Below are 26,830 nucleotides of genomic sequence, written 5' to 3' on the forward strand. Positions count from 1 at the left end.
CCGGGGTTCCCAAGGCCACAGACGTGCAGAGGTGGTTTGCCATTGCCGGTCTCTGCAGAGCTACCACAGACATCCTTCATGGTCTCTCCCATCCAAGGATTAACCAGAGTCTAACCTGTTTAGTTGCCAAGCTCTGGCTAACCTCGGGCTATTCAGGCTGCTGGAAAAATGCAAAACAGAGTGCCTCTGAGCATAGGCAGGTAGCTTTCAGACCTGAAACCTTATCCATCCCTTCCACCGTTCCCCTGTTTGATCAACATTTTGTGGCATCCAAAGCTGGAGAAGGATGGTTTGTTTGAAGGGGGCAGAAGTAGTTTGCAGACCCAAAAGCCTATGAGAAGACTGCCTCAATCCCCAGATTCTTCTGGCTTTGTGTGGGGGGGTGGGGTGGGGGAGGGTATTCAGGCTTTAAAAGAAACACAAGAATTGGCTCCAGCATCCAGTTCAAGGTCTCCCCCCCTTTTTTTCTCCAAATTTTACTTTCAACTTTACTTTGCTTGTATCAAAAGCACAGGGTGGAAGGCAGGATCTTGTACATACCAGCACAGTTCACACACATAGCAAACTTGGAATCTTCTGTGGACTTCTGTCAATCCCAGGAAGAAGAGGAAAGAATCTTCCCCCCAGATTAAAAAACAAACAAAACCAAAACACTGTGCTCAGAATGCTATAAGTAAGTGATATCCCCTGTGCAAATAAATAAATATTCATCTACCATGGTCCCTTCCCCTCTCTCACAAAAGAAATGCATATGGGTTGGCTCCTAGCAATAATGTACAAGCATGATACTTCAGCAAAGGCAGATAAGCCAGCCATCTTTTAAGTTGGTCCCTCTATTTGCCCCTTTCAGATCAGTCTGCTCAGCAGCAAATATGAAGGGATGCTATTCACTTCCGCATTAAAAGCCTCAACAGGCCAGTCCCACACATTAAGCCTCTGTTAAAAGGACGGGACATTTTACTGCTGGTCAGCTGGCAACCCGAAAGGCAGATCATTTCTGTGAGAGTCCTTCCTTGAGAAAGTGTAGCAGGGACAATCTGCAACCACACAGACTGGAAATGTGAAAAACCATACAAGATGCAGTTATATGGGAGACTCAGGTCCCTTCTGCACACGCAAAATAATGCGTTTTCAAACCACTTTCACAACTGTTTGCAAGTGGATTTTGCTATTCCACACAGCTTCAAAGAGAACTGAAAGCAGTTTGAAAGTGCATTATTCTGCATGTGCGGAATGAGCCTCGGTGTGGTGTAGTGGTTAAGAGTGTCAAACTGGGATCCAGGAGACCCAGGTTTGAATCCCCGCTCCACCACAGAAGCACACAGGGTGACCTTACACCAGTCATACTCACAATATGAGGGAGGAGGAGAAGATAGATGCTTTGGGTCCCCACTCAGGAGAAAAGGGGAGTATAAATAAATAATAAAGAAAGAGGACATATAAAAAGCTTCTACGTGATGGGTAACGGCTACTGGAGAAAGTGAGACCTATATTTTTTACTATTTGCATCTTCCCAGTTCCAGCGGAGGACCAAAAAAGGGGAACTCGCATGCTCACAATGCCAACGGAAGACCCACAGAGGACCCACTGCCTTCTGCGACTCAGAAAGTTGCAAACTTCTCTCTACAGTTTCTCTGCCAAGGACTGACTTGAAGAATTCTGGGAGGATGCCATGAATAACCATTAAAATGCAATTAGCCAGATCCGGACTCACAGGGCTGCTGTAAGGGCACTGGCCTGTAAGACAGATGGCAAATTAAAGGGCTGGGGAAATGCTGTGCTGGGTTATTTGGAGGGGAGGGGGGACAACAGAGGAAAAGAGCTTTTCAAAGTCAGTTTGGTCTTCAGCATCAAACCCAACCACAGGCAAATTCCGGGGCCATTTCTAGGACCAGCCCAGTCCCACATGCAGCTACCCCCATCTAAGCACTGAAGTGCATGGAGTTTGAAAGGAACAGCTCTACAGAAGAGCCAGCATGGTGCAGTGGCCAAGAGTGTCAGATTTAATATGGAGAACCAGGTTCGATTCCCCACTCCTCCACATGAAGCCTGCTGGGTGACCTTGGACAGCTGCGGTTCTCTCAGAACTCTCTCAGCCCACATGGGGGCCGGCCATGGCAAACCACCTCCAAATGTCTCTTTCCTTGAAAACCCTACAGGGTCACTGGGTCACTGGCACCTGACAACACTCTCCACCATCACAACTTTGCATGGGAATGCGTGGTTAGACTCTGGATTCCAACTCTTCCCTTTCAATGGCCCTGTGCCCTTAAATTGCAAGACACAGCAGCAGCAACGTTGTCTCAGCTTATCCCAGCATCTCTGCAGAGAAACACACAAGGTATAATCTTGTTCTATGCATATTTACCCAGAAGCAAGCGCCACTGCTCTCAACAAAGGTTGCTCACTACAGTCTGCATCTCTCTCTCTCTCTCTCTCCCCCACCTATCCGCCTCTAGAAGTACCAAGATGGCATAAAAGAATCCAGAGACACCCAGTTGGCATTGGGCTGTGTGAGGCAGTGAGACAACTTGGGCCAGCATTTTTAAGGATACACTTTCAACACTTTCGGGGCAGATTCCCTAACATTCATTCCTCACTCAACGATGGTAGGAAGAAGCGACTACTTGCATGTGTGAATGAGCCATCACACATGAGTCGTTTCACTGTCACGTCGTCCTATCTCAACTCCACACTCAGCGCATTCCCAGAGAAGACCGTTGAAACATTCGGCCGAGATTCAAGTGTTCAATGATGTATTTGCGTTTGGGAACAAGTTCTGAGGAGTATCCAAGAAAACAAAATTTTACATTAAAAAAATTAAAACAAATCATAAAAAAACACCCCTCGTGTATGAAAAACTTGGACAACACTTTATATGGATTATTTGGGACTGAAGGATGGCATTTTTAAACAGTTAGGCTGAGATGCAGGATACTCAAAAGGAATGACGGTGGCTTTGGGTGAGTCAGCCTCTCTCTTCCTCAGAATGTCAGGGCCAAATACATTCATTATATTCAAGCGCTCAAGCTTTTTCTGGGCCGAAACTCTTAGCTTCAAGAGGAAGGGTGGGATGTCGGCAATGGCAGGCTTCCTTACATTTGCACGATTGAACAAAACACACATATATGTCAAGGAGAAGAAGAGTTTGGATTTATATCCCCCCTTTCTCTCCTGTAAGGAGACTCAAAGGGGCTGACAATCTCCTTTCCCTCCCCCCCCCCCACAACAAATACCCTGTGAGGTAGGTGCAGCTGAGAGAGCTCAGAAGAAGCTGTGACTAGCCCAAGGTCACCCAGCTGGCATGTGTGGGAGTGTACAGGCTAATCCGAATTCCCCAGGTAAGCCTCCACAGCTCAAGCGGCAGAGCGGGGAATCAAACCCGGTTCCCCAGATTGGAATGCACCTGCTCTTAACCACTACGCCACTGCTGCTCCTAGGTTAGGTTGAATCCTTTCCTTTGATTTGGCAGTGTCTTACTGGAAGGGAGGTTTGTTCTCCTTCTTCTATGGGCCCATCTGGCACTCTGAAGCTACTATTTAGTTCCTTATTTGTGTGTGTGACCCAGAAAGAAGCATTCAAGGCAAGTGACAAAGCAGAGCTGGTTTGCCACTTCAGAGCCTTCCTTGGTGGTCTCCCGTCCGAGTACTGACTCTGCTTAGCTCCCAGGATCTGACGAAATGCTGCCTTCCCTCCCAGCATATTATTTGGACCCTCTGTCTCTCCCCTGTGGGAAACCAAAGTTGCTTACAACATCATTCTTCTCTCCTACATTTCATTCCTCACCAATTGTGTGAGGAAGGCAGGTTAAGTGAGAATAACTGACCCAAGGTTACCCAGCGAGCTTCCATGGAACAGCGGGGATCCGAACCCACGTCTCCCTGATCTTAGTCTGACACTCTAAGTGCAATGCCGTGCCAATTCCCATCAACTGAATTATAAAGCACCCCTTCATTTTACCAGGACTCTGAACTGTGATAGTGACCTTCCTCCCAGACTTGGCACCAGAGGTGGCTCTGAGCCAGAATTAAAGGTTGGCAAATTAAAAAGTGAATGGCAGGTGATTAACATTGCCAAGCTGCCCCCTGCCCAGACTTGAAAGCCATCTGGGAGTGTCTCACCCACGCAAACCATGTTCGGGCACTCCTCTCTGCCACCCCCCTCCCCCATGCCCTATTCCCAAACATGGCTTATGTGTTCTGGGGCATTTGCATAGGACCTGCTGTGTCAATTGCAAGGAGAATTGGGCAAGGGCTGAAACTGCAACCTGGTATCTCCCTGGATTTTATAAAACCCACTCAGGAAATTAGATGAATTAACCATCAACGTCACAGATTTGAAATCAGCACAGAAGCTGACGTCAAGGCAGTCCGAAAATCTACGCCACATATTCACACCAACGTACACCTCCTCTTGACTCACACAGTCACTATTATCAAACGCAGGTGGTGGGGGGGGGGGGGGGAGGTTCCCATTCTCAAGGCATTTTTATTTTTAAAAGCTGCACTCCAACGTAAAATGTACACCGACCGCATGGAGTTCAGACATGCACTTGTAGATTTTATGCTGTTCCTGCACTAGCATCCCTGGAACAACCAGCCCAAATCAAAATTGGTGCAAAATTGGTCACATCAAAGAGGTAAGATTCTCTCTCTCATCTGACTTTTGGCAGGGACGTGAGCCTCTATTTCAAATTTCAATCTGCAAGACTCACCCCCCTGAACCTGGCAGAGCACAGTTGAGGAACAATAAAGGCAGAGACACGTGTTAGACTGAACATGTGCAGAGTGCATTTTCCTGCTAACTGCAAAGAGGAGGGAGGAGAAAATGAGGCTGTCCCGAGCCGCAGGATTTTTGTCATTCTAAGATGTCCTAAAGCTGACAAGGTTCCAGCTTGGGAAAAACAGAATTCACCATTTACAGCAGATGGGCTAACGACAGCTATTAGTTATTGCCCGATAGTAAAGCCTCCCTGTGAAGAGGCAGTCAACCTCTGAACACCGGGAACAAAAAATAAGGAGAGAACTTCTCACTCAAGTTAACGTCCTGCTTGAGAACTGGCCAACCTATGGTGCTCCAGATGTTCATGGACTACAATTCCCATCATCCCCTGCCAGCATGGCCAATGGAAATTGTAGTCCGTGAACATCTGGAGCACTATAGGTTGGCCACCCCTCCAACCATTGTCTGGTTCCTTGAAAAAACAAAAAAAACCCCACATTTAGCAGCCTTATTCTTTTCCTCCCCCACCCTTGTCCAGATGTGCTCCCAAGGTGCTCTTCCCCCTGGGTTTGGGGATGCTACAGAAGGCAGCCATCAGAACAGCCAAGCCTGCAATTAAAGTGTGTGTTAATAAGTCACAGCTCTGCAGTGAGACAGGCGCGCACGCAGCAGCCCCCAGAGCCCAAATTGCTGGTTTCCCAAATCTGCCCCCCAATCGTTACCATGTTATTACGATTCCCACGCTAGTAACCTTTTCCCCCTCCTCTCGCACACGTGTGCCGAAGCACTGACGTCTCTGCCCACCCTGAATCTTGCAAACACAGAATACTCCAGACATCCTGGCGAGGTTTGCATGGCCAGATGCGCACTGCAAGATTTTATTTTATTATTTTACAAAAAAACCTCGTTTGCCTTCTACACGACTGAGGTCAGATGACGGGTGAGGGATGGGAAGGGCGGGGGGGGGGGGAGAATGGAACCTATTGACAATTTCTGAGGATCCTTGGAAAGGGGGAACAGCAAAGGGTAAGTCTCTGCCAGAGAGGCTGCAATTTAGAAAGCCCCTCGTTTCCTTTTGCAGGGGGCTCTCTGCAAGCACACAGCAGGTTGAGTGATCACCTCACCCCCGATCTTTCGTTTCCCGGGCGCCAGCGGGCACCCAAACACGCACAGGGGCGTGGGAGCCAGAGTCACAGGGCAGGAAGGGACCCGATCCGCCGGCCAAGTTCGACAACCTGGTCCCGATCCACCGTCTGCCTGGTCCCGATCCTGACACCCAGTGCCGTATGCACCAAGCGGAAGGGGACCGGCGACGACCCAAGCGGCACGGGGCCACTCCGTCCCACCCGCAAGGGCTGCGGCTGGGGGACGGAAAGGAGGAGAGGAGCAGAGGCGTCAAGCTGCAGGCAGCCAGATGGGGTTGGACCCTGCGAAGAAGGGGACCTGGCGCGTGGGGTGGGGCGGCGACGCCTGCAGAAGCAGCAAGGCGCGACTCTGCCGGAGGACTGTTTGCAAACCGAAGCAGCGGGGTGGGGGCGGGGTGGGGGCGGAGGGGGAAATGTGCGATTTCTCTCCCCCCCACCCGCCCAGCTCGGAGAAAAGCGCGGGCTCCTGAGCGCAGCGCAAAGAGGCGCGAGGTGCGCTGCTCCTACCTTGGTCTCCTGCAGGCTGGCGCCCGTGGCCGGCGGCTGCTGCGCGTCCGGGTTGGGCTGCGGCTCGTTTTCCTTCTCGGTGATTTCGGTCATGGCGATCCCGGGACGAGCGGGGCTCCGTCGGCCGCCCGGTGCGCCACCGAGCCGCGAGTGTGCCCGAGAGGCTCTCCCCCGCCGCCCGCGCCCCTCGCCCTGGCTGGCTGGCTGGCTGGGCCGGAGTGCCGCGCTCGGGAGGCTCGGGACGCAGGCAGGCTCTCTCTGGTCCCGCGCTTGTTCAAGCAGCGAGCAGCTCCCGCGCCGCCTGCGGCTCCGGTGCCCGCCAACTCTTCCCAATGCGGCGCGGCACTCCGACCTCCCCTTTTACGCACGGCGCCAGCCAGCCAGGGAGAGGGGGGCGGGCAAGCGGGCGGGGGGGGCACCAGCTGGCCTCGCCCCACTCCCTGCTGCAACTTTGGCGCGGGGGGCGGGGGGGGGGGCTGAGAGGATCTGCTCCACCGCGACCTCCCAGCCGCTGGCCTTTTATTCTTATGCTAATAACCCCTCCCCTGCCTTGACCAGAGCTTCAAGAGCGCAGCAGCGCCTTCTCCCCATTGGTCCTTCTCGAGAGAGAAAGAAGGGGAAGAGTTTGGATTTATACCCCGCTTTTCTCTCCTGTAAGGAGACTCAACGTGGCTTGCCAACGACTTTTCTCTCACGCACACGTAGCTTCGTGCTACCACGACGTAATAGAAAACTAATGAGGAATATCCTTTGGACTGTAGAAGAGAAGAGTTTGGATTTATATCCTGCATTTCTCCTGTTCTCTCATGCGTGTATACTTAGTCTCATGCGATGTAATTAAAAATTAATTCTTATTTAATGACGAATATTGTTTGGACTGTAGAAGAAGAGAAGAGTTTGGATTTATACCCCACAATTCTCTCCCCTAAGGAGACTCAAGGCTCTTTACAAACTCCTTTTCTCCCATGCATACACAGAGAAGAGGGATATGAAGACACATTAGCTGGTTGTGGTGGGTTTTCCGGGCGGTGTGGCCGTGGTCTGGTGGATCTTGTTCCTAATGTTTCACCTGCATCTGCGGCTGGCACCTTCAGGGGTGTATCACAGAGGGAAGTCTGTTACACATTGTGGGCACGTTTCCCTGCTTCACCCAGTGCCTGCATCTTCAAGGGAGAGTAGGCCAAAGGAGCTGCCTCACCTGTGCCATCATCTCTGGGCTTTGGGAATCTTGCAAAATTATAGGTGAGTTCCTAAAAAGAACCTTACTGAATCTGGGCATGGCAGAGCCAACTGGTTCAGGATCCTGTTGTAAACATTGGGTGGCCAGGTACTTTGGGGAAAGGGGAGGACGCCAACAGCCCTTCCTCAACTGTGCTTGCTTCTAAAAGGTGTACTGCCTTGGCAAATGGAAATTCCACTTGTTCATATTGATAACAACTGCTGAATCAATTCAACTACTGTCTACAGCAAACCTTGGACACCATCTCAACCAAAGATCCCTTAATTGGACTCATGCACAGGTGTCAAACTCGTGGCCCTCCAGACGTTATGGTCCACAGTTCCCATCATCCCATCATACAGCATGATGCTGGCAGGGGATGATGGGAACTGTAATCCATAACATCTGGAGGGCCGTGAGTTTGACACCTATGCTTTAGAGGGATCGGCTCAGGGCCTTATATGAGCAAAGTAGTTGGTCTAGGTCAGCACTCTGACCTTTCTTTCCCAAGGAGGAGGTACTGACTTCAGGTCCCCTGTTGTATGGCCGTCAGTGGGATCTTGACATACTGTAGAGCAGGGGTGGCCAACCTATGGTGCTCCAGATGTTCATGGGCTACATGGAATGCTGGCAGGGGCTGATAGGAATTGTAGTCCATGAACATCTGGAGCACTATAGGTTGGCCACCCCCTACTGTAGTGGTTGCAGAGTTGGAGACACAGGTTCAAATCACTCATTCGGTAATGAAAGCTGAAAGGTGACCTTAGACCAGTTACCCACTCATCCTAATCTACCCCACAGGGACGTGGGGATAAAATACAGTAGGGAAGTATGATGTTGTGAGCCACTTTGGGTCTTCATTCCATGGGTGTGTGTGTGTGTGTGATAAATAATTCATATCTCTCAGTGGTCCAACTTACAGATTTCCCCTTTATTTAGAGCTGGCATTCTTGATGGAGGCAATGATGCAGGATTCTTGACCATCAGTCAGTTGCTGCAAGAAAACTCGACTGCAGCTCTTGTGTCTCTCTTGCATTCCATTTCATACAACACAGACATCTGGGTATAGGAATATACATGTCCTGCAATGGTTTTGAGATGCCTGGGCATGCCAAAATAGCTGGGTAAACAAGGCCTTATTTTGGGTGCCCAAATCGGAAAATGCAAATGGCACCCCCTCTGACCAGTAAAGAAGAAGAAGAAGAGTTGGATTTATATCCCAACTTTCTCTCCTGTACGGAGACTCAAAGGGGCTGACAAATTCCTTTCCCCCCCTCACAACAAATACCCTGTGAGGTAGGTGGGGCTGAGAGATCTCAGAAGAACTGTGACTAGCCCAAGGTCACCCAGTTGGCATGTGTTGGAGTGCACAGGCTAATCTGAATTCCTCAGATAAACATCCACAGCTCAAGCGGCAGAGTGGGGAATTAAACCCAGTTTCTCCAGATTAGAGTACACCTGCTCTTATCCACTACACCGCTGCTGCTCCTAAAGCTGGATGCACTCATTTGGAAAATCTCTGGTGCGAAGAAATCAGCAAAGGCCGTGAAAGGGCATTTGCGATCTTGCTTTGGTGCGCGGCTTCGGAAAGACTCCCGTTCCATGTGCGTGGATGTTGCCAAAGGTCACGGAGCGATTTCTACAACTGCGGATCTTTTGAAACAACATCCCGGCTCAGCCGCAAGTGGTAGCCCTCTGTGCAGGCACCGGAGCAGTCGGCAAGAGCAACGGTTGACTTTGCAGTTACAGGCAGGGCGCTAACGAGACAGGACAAGGCTGGCTGCCCAGAGGGAGCGGCTGCACATCTCGTGCGGCTGCCTTTGCAACAGCTTCATCAGTCACAGGGTCCACACTCATCCGGCTTCTTTGCAGGGGATGTCACGAAGGAAACAACATGCAGCCATTCAGACGTGGCTGCAATTCTTTTATTACAGAAACTTCAGTCTTTTTAACTAGTATTTTGGGCTAGTTACAGTTCTTCTGAGTTCTCTCAGCCTCACCTACTTCACAGGGTGTTTGTTGTGGGGGGGGAAGGGAAAGGAGTTTGTCAGCCCCATTGAGTCTCCTTGCAGGAGAGAAAGGGGGGATATGAATCCAACTCCTCAAGCCATAAACTAGAAGCCTCCGAATGCATAGGTTGCAGAATCCTGCCTGCTGGGCTGTGGGCCAGGCTGGAAGCCCTTTCCCTCCCCACAGGGTGGGTCGGCCATGGCCAAATTCTGGGCCAAATGCTCCCTCCTGCACCTTCCCCCAGGGTGGGTGGGCCTTAACCGAATGATGGACACATCCCCCCTCCTCTTCCCTCCCCCTCCCCCCAGGGTGGGCCTGTAGCATATGTTATAAAGGGGCCTTTGATGCCCACTCTTGTTTCTTTACAATTACATATATAATAGGTGCAAAATAATGTTTATCCGTATTTTGCTGCCACCAGGAATTTAATTCCCACCCCCTTTATAATTTACTCTGAACTTATGGGTCCAACTGCTTTAAAGCAGTTTCAAAGGGTTTATGTGGTCCGGAGGAAAATTACTAGTATAGGATTCCAGATTAATTTAACAAATTACAGTTTTATTTCTATATATGCTGTTTAGCTTAAATACTTCAAGAAATAATGTGTAATAAATAAACCAAATGGACTCAGCAACTTTCTGCTGGTAACTGTCACTTTACATCAATCAAATTTCTCACTCTTTCATGTCTCTGAGACCCAATTGGGATTTGACTCCAATTCTAGTCTCTCAATGTTTCTGCACTCTCTGACCCAGTTTTGCTCAGACTGACTCCCCGTCAGTCTCCAACATAGACTGCTGTCTCTCTCCCAAGTTTTACACACGCTCTTGACTCTCTTTTAGTTCAGCATAGACTATCCACAGTCACTCCACAGTGTTAACCAATTACCTTGCGCTCTCATCCCCGTTTCATCCCCTTGAAACACACACACACCATTTTGAAATGCTGCAAGGCCCTTGTCCAGGGGTGTATCTTTGAAAAGCAATGCTTAGGACAGGGGTGTCCAACTCTGGCGCTTCAGATGTTGGCCATGCCAGCAGGGGCTGATGGGAATTGAAGTCCATGAACATCTGAAGTGCCAGAGTTGGACACCCCTGGCTTAGGGCAAGCATTGAAAATGGTTCTGCTTCCCCTGCAGCTGGGTCAGGTCTGGAGTTAAACTGTGTGTCTGCATGAACTTCAGAGAAAAAGCCTGCAGTTCTATGCTAGACTCAACTGGGCCAGGCCCAGCATTGTACTGTGGGCTCAACCTGGCCAGGTCCAGCTTTCTACTGTGGACTCTGTCCCCGAAGTCCACAAGCCTTTGGAGATGAGGCTGACAATATAAAGCTGGACCTTCCATTTGAATTAAGTGGGGATCAGTGTATACAGCAGTGGCGTAGCGCCAATGGGATGGGGTGGGGGGCTCAATACCCCGGGGGCGTGCCAGTGTGGGGGCGTGGCCAGGGCATGGAGGGGGTGTTCCAGGGTGGGGTGGGGGTAGGCAGTGCTGCAGCAGGGGTGCAGGGCGCGTGCATGCCTCGGCCGCAGTTTTCCCTCGCTCCGCCCCGGTATACAATACAACCCGACAGAAATTACACTGAAGATGGCTCAAAGCAATTGTTATCTAACATCAGATGAAGTCTTGTAATAACAACAAACAATATGACAAACCCTAATAACACTGATAAAAATCCTGTATAGTACAAAGCAAAGACCCTGTGTAATACAGTGGAGGTCTTCCATTAAGCTAACTGAACCTTGGATGTGTACCAGTCTCATACAAGCTTCAAGGGTAGTGGAACATAAATTCCATGTGTCTGTGCTTCCAAAATGTACAAAAGTTTGTTGGAATGGCAGTGATTTGAAACCGTCAGGGACTGTGCTGGGCTCGGCCTGGTTGGGTCCAGCTTTAAACTGTGGGTGGATGTTATGGAGTTTTCCGGGCTGTGTGGCCGTGGTCTGGTGGATCTTGTTCCTAACATTTCGCCTGCATCTGTGGCTGGCATCTTCAGAGGTGTATCACAGAGGGAAGTCTGTTACACACTGTGTTCAGTGTGTAAGGAAGTCTGTTACACACTGTTACAACTGGACTCAGTGTGTAACAGACTTCCCTTTGTGATACACCTCTGAAGATGCCAGCCGTAGATGCAGGCAAAACGTTAGGAACAAGATCCACCAGACCACGGCCACACAGCCCGGAAAACCCACCACAACCAGTTGAATCTGGCCGTGAAAGCCTTCGACAATACATTAAACTGTGGGCTTTGCCTCCCAAGTCCACATGGACTTCAGAGACAGATCCCGAAATATACCTCCGCTCTTGTTGCAGGCTCATTGCAGTGGTGTAGGCGCACCCTCTAGTAGTATAACAGTGCATGTTGCAGCAGCTTGGAAGCATGGAAGAAAGCACAAAGGACACCATGCCTGTGCACATGACACAGCAAGAAGCCAACACATGCTGCACACTTGCAGAACCAACCACACGTATCATGATGCATGCAAATTTGCTGCAGGGCAGAGCAAGGGGGAACTGTGCCCGGGACGGGGCACGCATGCGCCCTGCACCCGTCACGCTTCCATCCACCCCCGTCCCCTTGGTGCTACGCCACTGCTTTGCTGACATGTAAACATCAGCAGTGCCAGACAGTGAGAATATGGTAAAAGGCTAGCTTCATAAGACAGCTTGCAAACATGTAATGTGGGGCACTTGAAAATGTGCACCCCATGCTATATGCTACTTTAGCTACTAGATTAATCTGGGCCTGCATACTTCAAAGAGTTGGCTTTGTTTTGGTTCGCCTGTGCTTTAGAAGGACCTGCTGCTGCTGCTGCTGCTGCTGCTGCTGCTGCTGCTGCAGCAGCAAATGTGTTCATGCAGGAGTCTCTCCACAACACTTGCCCTTCCTTGCACACAAACTGTGGGGTGGGGGGCTGGGCTGATGCACGACACACAATTCCTGGATCCCTAGGTCCTGCCCCATGTAGTGGGAATTTCCAGGTGAAAGTGAGATGCTCACATGTTGTCTGAGCTGATTCAAATGGGGCCAGTCGGGTGCCAGTGTGGTTTAAGCTCCTCCCCCCCCTGCCAGTCTCCTGACCTAAAATTGACCCAGGAAGCCACTCTCTGCCCTTCTGGGGAAATGTGTCTGTATGGATGGGCGACAGGCAAGTATACCTTTCCCTGGACACTTCACAAAGCAGGTCCCAGAATAATGATCCCCCTTCCAGACTAGTATGGGTTAATTTTTATAGTGTATTCTGAAATATTTATTTTGCTGGCCCAGTTACTGTTCTTATTTGGCAGCCCTTCAGGGAAAGGAAGAAACAGAACTGTGAATTTGGGATAAGTTTGTCATATACTTTGCTTATCTGCAAATCTGGTTTGAGCAGAGAAGGTGGGAGTACCCCAGAAGGCCAAGTATGAGAGGTGCCCCTTTCTGCACAGATACTTTAAAACGTTTTCAGACAGGGAATAAAAAATTTTCCCTGAGGAGTTCCAAAATGTTTTATTTCCAGCCTGAAAACGCTTTCAATGCATCCTCAGTTTTAGCGATTCTTTTGCTGGAAATGTTTTCAAGATGTTTTGACTTGCCGTGCACTCTCTTTAAGTTCTTTTGCACTCCGCTCTACAGCCCCCAGACTTCCTCCTCGGCACCATTTTTATCGGTTCTTTTAATATATATATACATTAGGGATTAAATCTTCGAAGCTTTGAGCGCATGACCTATGGGGAATGGCAGCACAAGACTTTGAAGCATCAAAGCATTGAATTCACAGGAATTTTTTTGGGGAAAAACCCTTGAAGAAACACAAAATGGCAACCAGGAATCGTTTCGAGGAGGTGTGTGTGGACAAACGAGGACAGGAGATCGAAAATGTTTGCAAATGTTTTCGGGGACTTCTGCAGAAAAAGCCGGTGTCTCTCGGGGGCCTTGTGTGCTTGCCCTTCCTTCCAGGAGGGTGTTCATGGTTCTCTTTTCCCCAGCCTTATGAAAGACCTCAGACTGACCCAGTCATCCAGTGAAAGGGGATGATTTGAACTGGGGTTTCCCAGATCTTGTTCGCTGTTCCACCACAGTAGCTTGGCCCTAAATTGGTATCCAAAAATTTTGTAGCAATGTTGTTCATCTGAGCCAACAATTCCTTTCAGTTCTTCTGGCCACATATAGGATTGTCAGTCTTGGATTCTGGAACACCTGAAGATTTGAAGGTGGAGGCTGGAAGGGTGGGGTTGAGGGAGAGGAGAGGCATCAGCAGGGTGTAAGGCCATGCAGTCCACATTTTACCAATCAATCAATCAATCAATCAATCAATCAATCAATCAATCAATCAATCAATCAATCAATCAATCAATCAATCAAACCTTTATTGGCATATCAACAATAAGCTAGACATGAATATCCAAAGAACTACAATCAGAAGGGAAAATATAGTCCAGTATTCCCATTCATTTAGGAGTGAAGCTTAACAATATGAGATAGGAATTTAGCTACTGATTCTGTTATAGCACCAATGTTATTGTTCAGTAGAAAAATTATTTTCTGCTGGTCATAAATACCCTCTGTTTTTTCCCACAAGGGGGACAATAACTTTGTCCTAATGGTGTTATAAAAAGGGCAGTAAAGTAATATATGACCAACAGACTACAGATTTCAGACTGCATGCACATAATTGTTGTTGATAATTTTTTAGATGTCTTCCCACTGTTATTGCTGAAGGTAACACATTACACCTAGCAAGTGAAATGGATCTTCAAAGGCTAGATAGGTAGTACGATTACTTAGCCCTGCTGTTCTTGGGGAGTGGAAATCCTAGAGGGAGAAGAGAGTCCACATTTCAAAGCAGCCACTTTCTCCAGGAGACATGGAAAACGCACTTTCAGTAGACAGACGAACGGGCGGACAGACAGATATATAAAGTGATTTATGTCGTCTAGAGTTCTGGGAGGGCTCCAATTCTCACCTGGAGGTTGGTCACCCTATCCACCTCCTTCACATGCCCCTTGAGTGTGAAAACTGGTTTTGGCCTCCACAATCACCCTGCAAGCTCCCAGCGAGCTCAGGTATATGCCGGTGTGTTTTCTACCACACAAGGGCAATCTCCTCTCACGCTTGAGAAAAGAATCTCACTCACAGCTCCCTGGCATTTCTGCCTGTTTTTTCTTGCAAAATCACCCCCTGGGTCTCATGACCACTCTTCCACAATCTATGCTTACATTAGAAAGTGAGTCTTTTTAGAGTTGCCAAGTTCCAGGTGGGATCTGGAGATCTCCTGAAATTACAATTGATCTCCAGCCTACCAAGATCAGTTCCCCTGGAGTCTGCAACCTGCAGCTCTCCAGATGTTCATGGACTACAAATCCAATCAGGCCATGCTGGCAGGGGCTGATGGGGTTTGCAGTCCACGAACCTCTGGAGAGCTGCAGGTTGCAGACCCCTGCCCTGGACAAAAGGCTGCTTTGGAGGGTGGGTTCTATGGCATAGTGCCCGGAGAAGGTCCCTCCCCCTCCCCTCCCCTCCCCTCCGCAAACTCCACCCTCTCCAGGCTCCACCCCAACATCTCTGGGAATTTCCCAGTCTGGTGCTGGCATCTTCAGCCGTTTTCTTAGCAAACAGTTATGCCTTTGATGGAGTCGTCCCCTTTTGGGAGGAGGGAGGGGGCAGATCACCTGCTGTCTGAACAAGGGCTTCAATTTAGGAGGAGGGGGAGAGGTGGCGGGGGGAGGGGGGAGGGGGGAGAAACACAGTGCACCTGTACCAGCTCCAAGGTCATTGGTGGAGACTCATTCCTGCCCACACACCTACCCTTCCTTTCCCCAAAAACAACCTCTCCACCAACTGAGGATAATTTATGGCTGTCTTCCCCCACAATTAAAAAAGAAAAACAACTTCTGGCTGTTCCTCCCGTCCTCCTGATGACTTCACCCACCTATTCATATCCCCACTATTTACTCATCCGGCACAGTCACTGCACCAGCAGACGGAGGCTATTCCAGGCAGGCGCCAGCAGCACCCCCTTCTCTCTGGCCCATCTCTTCTCTGACCTTTGTGCCGCCCCCCCTCAGAGCCAGCCAGCCACCCTCCCCTTCGTTCCTGCGACTCCTGGACAAAAAAGAACAGAGGAAACAGGAGAAACCCGTGGCCCGAGGCCAGCTGCAATCAGAAGCCCCCAAGAGGGTCCAGCAATGTCAGAGTTTCCTTGTTCTGTTTTTGGCCTGATCTTTCCACCTTGCGCTTGCTCCTCGGCCAGCCTCCTCTGCCCTGCTGGCTAGGGTTGCCAGCCTCCAGGTATTGGCTGGAGATCTCCTGCTGTTACAATTGATCTGCTGGCGACATTCAACCTCCCTGGAGAAAATGGCTACTTGGGAAGGTGGACACTATGGCATTCTACCCTTCCCAAGCCCCTCCTCCCTCTGGCTCCCCCCCCCCCCAAATCTCCAGGTATTTCTCAACCCAGAGCTAGCAACCACGTTGCTGAGGCCCTTCTGCCTCACGGAAGAGTCACAGAGACAAGTGAGGCTGCTTCTCTAGCCAAGCCACTGAAGCAATTGCTCGGGGTGGCCTACAGCAGAGGGTACCAGTGCCCCATGGCGGCTTTGCTCATTCTCAGCCATGCTCTCCTCCGTTTGGCAAGGAACTGCTGCAAAGTCTTGGCCAGGACCCAGCCGCTGACACTGCAGACCCGGGAGGGGATGATGGGTGCCCCCTGCTGCGAGTAGCAAACTACCTTCAACTGGCCTTGCGGAGCACAGGATGTGCAGCTGCAGCTAGGCGAGTTTCAGGTTGCTTGGGGCCTAGAGCAGGGGTGGCCAACCTATGGCCATGCTGGCAGGGCTGATGGGAATTGTAGTCCATGAACATCTGGAGCACCATAGGATGGCCACCTCTGAGAGGAAAGAGTGACTGGGACCCAGAAGGACCCAGAAGGAAACCACAAGGATTGCTTGCGCAGTGTGGGGAGTGAGTGGGTGGGTTCCTCTGCCCCTCTCCCCAGCCAATGGACGCACAAAGATCTCTTTCAACATAAGAAGAAGTAGAGTTGGATTTATATCTCCCCTTTCTCTCCTGTAAGGAAACTCAAAGGGACTGACAATCTCCTTTCCTTCCCCGCCTCCACAACAAACACCCTGCGAGGTAGGTGGGGCTGAGAGAGCTCAGAAGAACTGTGACTAGCCCAAAGTCACCCAGCTGGCGTGTGTGGGAGTGCACAGGCTAATCTGAATTCCCCAGATAAGCCTCCACAGCTCAAGCGGCAGAGCGGGGAATTAAACCCGGTTCCTCCAGATTAGAGTGCACCTGCTTATAACAACTACGCCACTGCTGCTCCAAAGCAGCACTTTGCAGGGAAAGGAACGAGCCCACCTTGTGTCTTTTCAGATATATTAAATGTTGCAATACGTGACGCTAATATGGAAGCATTGACTGTATACAAATAGGGCTCCACTCTCAAATCCTCCCCCCACCTCGCTCTGACCACCACCGTTTCTTCTTCGAGAGGGGCTCCTCTCATCAGAGGTGACTCAAGTGGTGGGGGCCACGAATTGCTTTGTGTCTGGTGCCGCACGAAACTCTGCATCTGCCCTGGATGCAAACGTACGCTTCTCAAATGACCAGATATTCCAGAGGTCTGTGAATGAGCGCGCATCTCCGCCAACTGGTCTCCGCTTCAACTGCTTCATTGGCAGGGAGATGCCACCAGAAAGCGAAGAGGGCACCAGAAGGTCACAGGCTGAAGGTGGGAACTGGCAGCCTTTTCGTGTTGAATATATATAGCTTGCAATATACAGTGTCCCTAGGGGTGCCAACAGACCTGGAGAAAAATGTCCTGTCCCTTTAAAGATTCCCATTATTTGGAAGGCATCCCACTAGCAAATACGGTAAGATGAACTGGATTTGTTTCCCCACTCCTTTGAGCAGAGGCAGGGCAAGGGGAAACTCCACCCGGGGCATGCGCCCCCTGCCGCCTGCCCCGAAACGCCCCTGCCACATCCCCTCCGTGGCCTGGCCACATCTCCACCGCAGCTCCGCCTAGGATGTCGTGCCCCACTCCATTGGCACTACGCCTCTGCCTTTGAGACTCCTTACAGTTGACAAAAGCAGGGAATAATTCAAAAATCTGCCTCCTCTTCCTATCTGATGATATATAATCCATAAAAGTATTTATTTATTTATCCTACTTTATCCTATTTTATTTAATTTATTTCCAGCTTTTCTCCATAGCAGGAACCAATGCAACAAAACACAGTCTGAATATAGTAGAAACAAACAGTAGTATACAGAGGTCATGTAATCCAGATTTTCTCAGCACAGAATTTGGATTGCCTGAATACAGACTTTACATTTTTTTTAGCACGCTTGGTCTTGATTGTGGCTGGGTTTCTTTGAAAACAGAATGTCTTATTGGGGCCTCATTAACTGCCTCCCAGCAGCGGCTTTATCCACTCAATATACAATCTACAAAAAATATTAATTTATTCCCTTCATTTACAGTCCACCTTTCACACCAATACTCAAGGCAGATTATATGTGTGTGTAAAGCGCCCTCAAGTCGTAGCTGACCTGTGGAGACCCCAGCAAGGAGCTTTCAAGGCAAATGAGAAGCAGAGGTGGTTTGTCATTGCTTTCCTCCGCAGAGCTTTCCTTGGAGGTCCTCCTTTCCAAGCACTGACCCAGCTTCGCTTCCGAGTTTTGACAGGATCAGGCTATACCATGCTGTCTTCCCTCCCAAGTATATTTCCCTCCCAGACTATATATATATATTCCCTCCCAGACTTATATATTTTTAAAAAACCAACCATCTGGCAAGGACCAGCTGGTAACAAGCAGACATACAATGCACTAGGACTAGGATTACAGAATTGTTTGAACAATCAAAAAACAAAACAGAACCCTTATCCAAAGCATGACATCCCTCCGTGCAGGAAGTGAGCAGCAGTGCAGTTATAAGGCAGTTCATACAGTAAACATTGCAATAGATCAATCTCTTATAAAAGTAATCTCCTGAGCTGTTCCGTTCTACTTTGGTTCTTGTTCTAGTTCCTTTATAATCAGATGCTTTTAAAAAAAGCAACATGCGGACATACAATCCCCACTCCATTAACACCCTCACAGCATTGTATGAGAAGAAACAAATCAGCTTCATCTTACTCTCATGTAATTTCTGTGACTTCCTGATGGGCTGGTTGTGCATTGGTGTTCTGCCCTGGGCTGAGGGGAGGGAGATCTTCTTCAGAGCAGAGCTTCTGTTATGGACACCTCACCCCACCCCCCACCCTCACTACACGGCAAATCCCATAATCTCCACTGTTTGTGAGAGCAGGCAAAGGGCAACCTTTTTTCCTGCTTCACAGGAATGATGAAACAAATGGCCCTGCACTATTCTTTGCTTTGGTTTTTTTTTTTCACTCCACCCCACCTCCCTCGTTCTACTTCCGCCCTCCCCAATGATTAGGAGGACTTTTTAACACTTTTAAAAACTTTATTTCAATGTCAAACATTTGTATCACATTAGATCTATAGAAATAATGGTAGATCTAGTTCAGGAATATTGAAATACCAAGGAATATCAAAATAACATAAGAAAAAGCCAGCTGGATCAGACCAGAGTCCATCTAGCCCAGCTCTCTGCTACTCGCAGTGGCCCACCAGGTGCCTTTGGGAGCTCACATGCAGGATGTGAAAGCAATGGCCTTCTGCTGCTGCTGCTGCTTCCGAGCACCTGGTCTGCTAAGGCATTTGCAATCTCAAATCAAAGAGGATCAAGATTGGTCTCTCCTGCCTCTCTCTCCTGCCGTAGCAGTAGCAGTGGCAGCGGCAGCGGGAAGTGTATGTGGGAGAGAGAGAGAGAGAGAGAGAGAGAGTGGGGAGGGAAGAGAATATCAGTTCTATGGCATGATCCACTTCTTCAGCAGGGTGTGGTTCAGGGAATTGCTTTGTCTTTTTCATTGGGGGGTATTTTTGGAATGGAGCTACAATATCAATATAACAGCAATAATAGCAATATTGATATAACAGCAATTTAAAGGGTTTTAACAAAGCCAGCAATCTTGCAACTACTGGGTGTGGTGAGATATGTCTTTAAGAGTTGATGGGTGGGTGAATTTAAGAGAACCAGGAACTGAGACTTGGGAGAGTTCAGCAGGCAAGACATGCAGCAGACCGGGGGATAAGGGGGGGCTTCTCGCATGTAAACAGAGAAACCTGAGGAGACCACATCACAACCCCACTGCATAGCGAAAAGCCCCAAGGAAAGCATTCCATGCATAATGGGCCTAGGATTTCCAGTGGCTACAGCTATGCTGTCAAGTTTTGCTCAGCACCATGTGCCTTCCCATGAGGAGCAGAGCGAGAATACAAAGCAGCGACAGAAACCACAGAATAAATTATGCTAAAGAAGAGAAATGATTCAGTTACCCAATTTGCATAGTATACAGAGGTCATGAAATCCAGCTTTTCTTGGCACAGAATTTGGATTGCCAGGATACAGAATTTAATTTTTTTTTTTTTTTAGCACACATGGTCTGGACTCTGGCTGGGCGCATTTTAAAACAAACCATCGTGAGGTCTCATTAACTGCCTCCCAGCAGTGGTTTTATCTACCCAAGAAGCTGAATGTGTCACACGACAGTGGCTCTGAACACAGACTACATGCATGTGCAGGAGTCTTCCTGGGTTTAACCCCCCCCCCATTACATGTCCGAACCTCTGCCCCCCCCCCATTTGTGTTTTTTTGTATTTTTAAAGTGTTTTTTTCATTTTTAGCCTGCAGGGGGAGCAGTTTTTAGGTTAGCAGCACCAGGGAGTTTTTGGGAGACTCTCCTGATGATACCACCCAAGTTTGGTGAGGTTTGGTTCAAGGGGTCCAAAGTTAAGGACTCCCAAAGGGGGTGCCCCATCCCCCATTGTTTCCAATGGGAGATAATAGGAGATGGGGGCTACACCTTTGAGGGGCCATAACTTTGGACCCACTGAACCAAACTTTACCAAACCTGGGTGGTATCATCAGGAGAGTCTCCTAAAGATACCCTGAAAGTTTGGTGCTGCTGGCTTAACAATTGCACCCCTGACAGCAGGCACCCCCCCAAATTTCCCCAGATTCTCCTATTAAATCCACCCCCTTCAGCATGGAGAGAAGGGAGAATCTGAGGTCCCCAGTTTAAACATTGAAAGTGATGCTGTTTCAGGGTGGGGAATAATCCACCCCAAAACAGCATCACTTTCAATGTTGTTTTAACTGGGGACCCCAGATTCTCCCTTTAAGGTGGTGGGGGGCAGGGGGGACGGGGCAGGGGAATCTGCTGTCCCTGGCCTCGGAGAGCTGCTTTTATAAGCACTGAGGCCGGGGGCGGGCCTTAGGAAGGTGTGGCCCCCAGGGACAGGCCTGCTTGGGGGTATGGCCCTAACCCACCCCATAAAAAATCTATACCTACATCCCTACCAGCATGTATTATTCTCCTGCTTGTTTATAGACCTTCTGAAAACACCTGGCTGATCATGGTGTGAAACAGGACTGAGCGAGATGATCCTTGCGTTGCCAATTGGGAAATACCCAGAGATTTGAGGAATGGGGCCTGTAGAAGATGAGGGCTGGGGAGGGAAGGGACTTCAATGGGGTATAATGACATAGATTCCACCTTCCAACGCGACCGTTTTCTCCAGGGGCAAATCTCTGGCTACCACCTGGAAGTTGGCAACCCCACTCATCTAGCACAGCTGCTATCATGCTCTTAAAGATAATTGTGCTCTCATTTGCATTCAATGCAGGTGGTAGAAATATGAGGTGGTGAAGGGGCAGGGGTCAGATATATGGTTAGATATTTTCTCCAGTTGAAAAAAACCCCTCTCTTTAATTAAAAAAATACACACAGGGAGAAATATTCCAACCTTTATTTCCTTCTATGCTAGTTTTCCCTTGCAGGGAGCATTTATCATGTAACGGTGCATGCAACAGTGGATTCCTGACCTTCAGTCTGCAGTGGTACAGTCCAATCTCCCACACGGGGGCTGTACCACCTGATTTCCATCCATGAACTAAGGCACACAGAATATATATCATGAAAGGGATGTAAAATATAAAAACTGCTATTGTTCTGCAGTACTTCTCTGAAAGTCATTCCTTTCTTCTCCATTGGCAGAATGTATTAAAATCTGGGATAATCACATGGAAGGGAAGGGGACTTCAACTTGAAAGCTTGGGGTGTGTGTGTGTCCCCACACCAGGTGTGTTCTTTGTCTCATTTTGGGGCCTCTGAAATATTACCCTGCAGCTAAAAATCCAGCTGGTGATGTTTGTTCAGTTTTCAGTGTCTGCCACTTCATTAAATATAGATGAGGCTCCCCTCCCCTGCCTGCTCGCAGTGGCTGTTCAACGGATAGGCCAGGCCGGGGACTGAGAGACGGGCAGGCAGCAATGAAGGGGGAGCATGAGAGGCAGGCAGGCAGTGAGAAGGGCAGAGGAAAGAGATAAATACAGACATCGAGAGCAGGGATGACAACAGAGCTATGGAGAGGGGAGGACAGCAGAAGAATGGGAAGGGGCAGGCACGGGACAAAAAGGACAGGAAACAGAGGGAAAGGCCGTGGCGAATAGGAAGGGCTGAAAGTGAGCGACCAGAGCAGCTTTTACGTAAGGACTGAGACCAGGAACATGTAGTGATGCCAGCTACCAGGTGGGACCTGGGGAGGCCCTGGAATTGCATTTATCTACAGACTATAAAGATCAGTTCCCTTTGAGAAAAGGGATGCTTTGGAGGGTGGACTCTAGGGCATCACAGCCCCACTGAGACCCCCATCACCCCCAGGCTCCTTCCTCAAATCCGCAGGAATTGTCTCAACCTGGATCTGCCAACCCTACCCCCCTCCCATCCCAACCCGTGGCCAGAGGGAGACTTGGCAACCCTAGAACCACAACCAGTGGTTTTGTTTAAGAATTGAACTCCCCCTCCCACCAAATCTGCTATCTGAGCGTTCTGAGAAAGGTGGAAAAACTGACTCATGATACGCTGCTTCTTGTTATTCCCCCTGAGCCCGCTCTGCAGGGGAGAATTTTTGGTCTAAAATAAGGGGATGTTTTCACATTCTGTGATTTGTCTGTGGTTTGGCAGGGAGAATCCCTCACGTGAGCGGACAACCCCCGAGAATATCATCCCAAGGGAAGCCAGGAAGAGTTATCCCCCCCCAAATGCATTTTCCACTGAAAACAGTTCTGGAATGGATTTCCTTATGCAACTGGATGAATTTCATCCTGATATTAAAGAACTCAAGATACTTTTTCTTAAATGATGGAAGAACAGAATCTGTACAAACATTTATTTCAAACACCTGCATTAACCTTGATACCTTCTCCCATACAGTTCAAAAACAGCAATAAAGTGTGGTGTAATGGTTAAGAGTGGCAGACTATTATCTGGAGAACTGGGTTTGATTCCTCACTCCTCCACATGAGGCCTGTTGGGTGACCTTGGGCCAGGCACAGTTCTCTGAAAACTCTCTCACAAGGTGCCTTTTGTGTGGAGAAGGGAAGGTGATTGTCAGCTGCTTTGAGACTCCTTAAAGATAGAGGACCGAAGGGTATAAAAACCAGCTCTTCTTCTTGAATTGTAAACAACCACTATTTTCTGCTTTGAATTATAACTACAAATCTGGAGCATTGTTACAACCTCCTGAAAAGAAAAACAGTCCTGAGCACAATTCTATTGTTTAAATCACCTTAATTTAAGCAGCCTAGCTCCGATTGAATTGTACAATACTATCCCATATAACTGATTTACAGAGAGAAAACAACAGATCCAGAGAGCAGAATCTATCACACACTATAGATTTTAGATGGAATCCCTCCCCAGATCCCCCCATTCACAAGGACCATCCAGGAATTTCCCAGAACAAAGTTGGCAACCCTACAGTCTTCCCACTTATTTGGATGCAAGCCCCCTCTGAGTTCATCAGGTTTCCTTTAAAGTGAAAGTGCACGGCTTTAGACTGTAACCCTCTGTGTACAAACTAGGGAGTAAGCCCAATTGAACTTGGGGGGTTACATCTGAGTAAACATGCGTACTGTCAAGCTGTCACTTCCTCATTAGTGTTTTTGGATGAGAACCACAGGAATGGCTGTTTTCCCAGGTTCATTCCAGGAGCGATCTTAAGCATCACGGCTGGCTTAGCTGATGGGTTTGTTTCCTCTACTACTTTGGAGCACACGGAAGGCAGAGAATTAAAGTGGGTCACTGAGCCTGCATGTTTTGCTGAAGTAGCATCCAAAACGTTTCCTACAGAGACCAGCCAGCCCCTCTTCCCTCTTCCCTGGCCTGGGCAGGTGTGGCTGAATATTAAAAGCATCCAGCTCTCTGGGCTATATTTAGCGGCTGATTGTCATGCATGGATTTATGACCCGCTGCTAAGCAGCTGCAATGCAGCGAGTTCTGGGATGATGCTGCCCTGGGGAGGTGCAGATGTGCAGACGGGAATGGGGGGGGGGGAAGAGGCCAGCAGAAGAAGATCCCACCTGCCGGCAGCTGCAGGGGTGGAAAGTTGCACAGTTATTTCGGTCCAACAGGCACAGATGGAACTCTCCCATTTGCTGCTCCTGTCTTTAGCCACTGCCTTGTGGTTTCTGCACGTTTTCGCTCGGCTGCGCGCTTAACTGTGTGGCCGCCGCATGGTCTCCTACTCTGAGGTGGTGGCAGTTTGGTGGGTGGGCAAAGCAGTGCAGACTGCTCAGGAAAAAAATCACAGCTGCCTGTGTGCCCCGTCCAGGGGAAGACAGGAATCAAGCATCAAATGTTGAATGTGTGGGTATTTTTAAATTTGATATGAGCTAAGGCAGACCACTGGCCCAAGGCTGGAGGGGTGGATAAGCGTAATGCCTGGAGCAGCCTGGTGCAGACCACATAGAAACTGCCTTGGAGTAAGCATGACTCAAAAATCAAATACATAAAACATGCATTAAGGTTGGCAGAACCTGCAAAGCTGGAATAGGACTAACTAATGTTAAGTGGGGGTGTTCAGTGCTCGTTCTTTGACTTGCTCAGAAGCAGCAGCCAATAAGGACCCATCTTTGGGGCAGGGGCGTATCTGCCCAGGGACAAGGGGTAACCCATGTCCCTGGACGCAATTAATCTGGTCACTAGGGGGCACAAAATCAGTCCTCCACATGACCAGATGCCTTCCCCTCATCTGACTTGGGCCTCCTTCACCCTGCCCATGTCGCAATGTCATAGGAGGGGGTGGGGCTGCGTGGGGGGTGGGGATCTGCCACCCATGCAGGTGGGGCCCCGTGACCCACAGGGGGGCGCCTGGAGGAAGTTTTGTCCCTGGGTGCAATTTTCCCTCCATACGCCTCTGCTTTGGGGAGATAGCAAAACATAAGTGACTAGGGCAGTGGTGGCTAGGGCAGTGGTAGCGAACCTATGGCACGTGCGCCAGGGGTGGCACTCAGAGTCCTCTTTGTGGGCACATGTGCCGTCGCCCCAGTTTGGGCACTTGGCAGTGGCATAGCGCCAAGGGGGCAAAGGGGGCGTGACGCACTGGACATGTGCCCCTGTGGGGGCATGGCGAGGGCATTCCGGGGTCGTAGCGGGGGTGTTTCAGAGCATTCGGGGGCATGGCAGGGATACAGGGCGTATGTGTGCCCCAGGCACAGTTTCCCTTTGCTCCGCCCCTGGCCCTCGGTCTCTAAAAGGTTCACCATCACTGGACTAGGGGCAAAATTCTACAATCCTTAGGTCACGGTCTGGAGCTCTGTGAACAGGGCTGTGCTATAAAGAAGCAAGGTTAACTTGGATTTTGGGTGGTGAAGTGTAGAAGGGGACTTTTGAAAGGAAGGCCCAGAAATCTGTTCCGCAGAATTTAAGACACCTAAATATGGATCATCAAGGAGTTGCTGCTGTCACCTGCTGTGGAATGTTTGTTTTTCTGCCAGAGGATATAGGTTGCTACACCTGCAGCAAGTGCAAGTTGGTTACTTTGTTAGAAGAGAAGGTACAAGAATCTACACTTCAGCACATTAAGAAGAATGAGACTTTCCTGGACAGAATGGAGCAGATGGTACTGGGTGAAGAACACACCGGGGACATATCTGAAGAGGATGGCAGCTCTTGAACAAAGGAAGTGGGCAATTGTAACCCATAGAAGCAGAAGGACCAGGGAGCATTTTGTGAATTTGAAACTACAGAATCATTTTGAGGTTCTCTCCCTTCTCGATGAGGACAAGGAAGAGGCCCAGGAGGAACAGACTCAGCTCTCAGAGAAAGCACAAGTGACAGACGGTGCAGCCCATGAAACTGTCACCTGCAAAACCCCAGAGGAGATGTGTGGTGGTGGTGGTAGGGAACTCCTTGCTCAGGGGGACAGAAGCAGCAATTTGCAGGCCTGACAAGATGAATCGAGAGGTGTGCTGTCTCCCTGGGGCAAAAATCTGGGATGTCACAGAGAGGCTGAGAAGACTTGCCAAGCCCACTGACTGTTATCCCTTCCTTTTAAACCACATCAGAACAAATGACACCGCTAGACATGGCTTTCATGACACCAGAAAGGATTTTGAGGTCCTCAGAAGGAAGCTGAAGGAACTGGATGCACCGGTTGTCAGTATTGTTATCTGTAAGGCTTTATTGTAGAGCCATTGGCCATTACAATATTAAAACATCTAAATCAGCATAATATACAATAAAAGATTTATGGATCCTCAATCCCTCTCAATTCACCCTTCCAGTGTATCTGAGTTAGAATCTAACATACTTGTGCAAATTTCGGTCATACTATTTCCTTCCGTATAATCTTAGATCAAATCTTTGAGGCTGCCAGCGTAAAAAGGCCAACCCTATCGGATATATGAGGATCCGAATCTGAGAGAAGAAGATATCTTTTATCTGCATCAGAGTTTACCTGGGGCATGGATACAAAGCTATGGAGGAACTTGGCCCTAGGCTCATTGTACAAGGGGCAGTTCAACACATAATGAGGTAGATCCTCTACTTCCTGTCTGCAAATACAGGTTTGCTGCTCTAATGGCGTTTGCTGCTCTAATCTGCCTTCTAGATACTTTGCTGGCATTGATTGAAAGCGTAATGCTGTCAGAGCCTACCCAATATTATATTGAGTTATGCCAACAAGATAAGAGACTCTGTAATGATATATTTTTTAACGAGGCTATACCATAGAGCAAACTTGGAATGACGGGTTGTCATTTCATCCCTACTCCCAATTGAAGGACATGGCCCATGGAGAGGAAGAAGAATAGCAGAAGTGAATAA

General features: G+C 49.1%; 1 protein-coding gene across 2 annotated transcripts in view; it reads right to left on the reverse strand.

Moving 5' to 3' along the window:
- STAC2 (SH3 and cysteine rich domain 2) overlaps nt 1-6,726 on the reverse strand; it is a 42,892-nt gene extending 36,166 nt beyond the window's left edge. For both annotated transcript variants that reach the window (XM_048517417.1, XM_048517416.1), the window contains exon 1: nt 6,375-6,726. In XM_048517417.1, the coding sequence (XP_048373374.1) occupies nt 6,375-6,467 (93 nt within the window). In that variant the 5' untranslated portion in view covers nt 6,468-6,726. The remainder of the gene's footprint in view (nt 1-6,374) is intronic.
- Between the last annotated feature and the right edge of the window lie 20,104 nt (nt 6,727-26,830).

The sequence above is a fragment of the Sphaerodactylus townsendi genome, linkage group LG15 (genome assembly GCF_021028975.2).
Source record: "Sphaerodactylus townsendi isolate TG3544 linkage group LG15, MPM_Stown_v2.3, whole genome shotgun sequence".
NCBI lineage: Eukaryota > Metazoa > Chordata > Lepidosauria > Squamata > Sphaerodactylidae > Sphaerodactylus > Sphaerodactylus townsendi.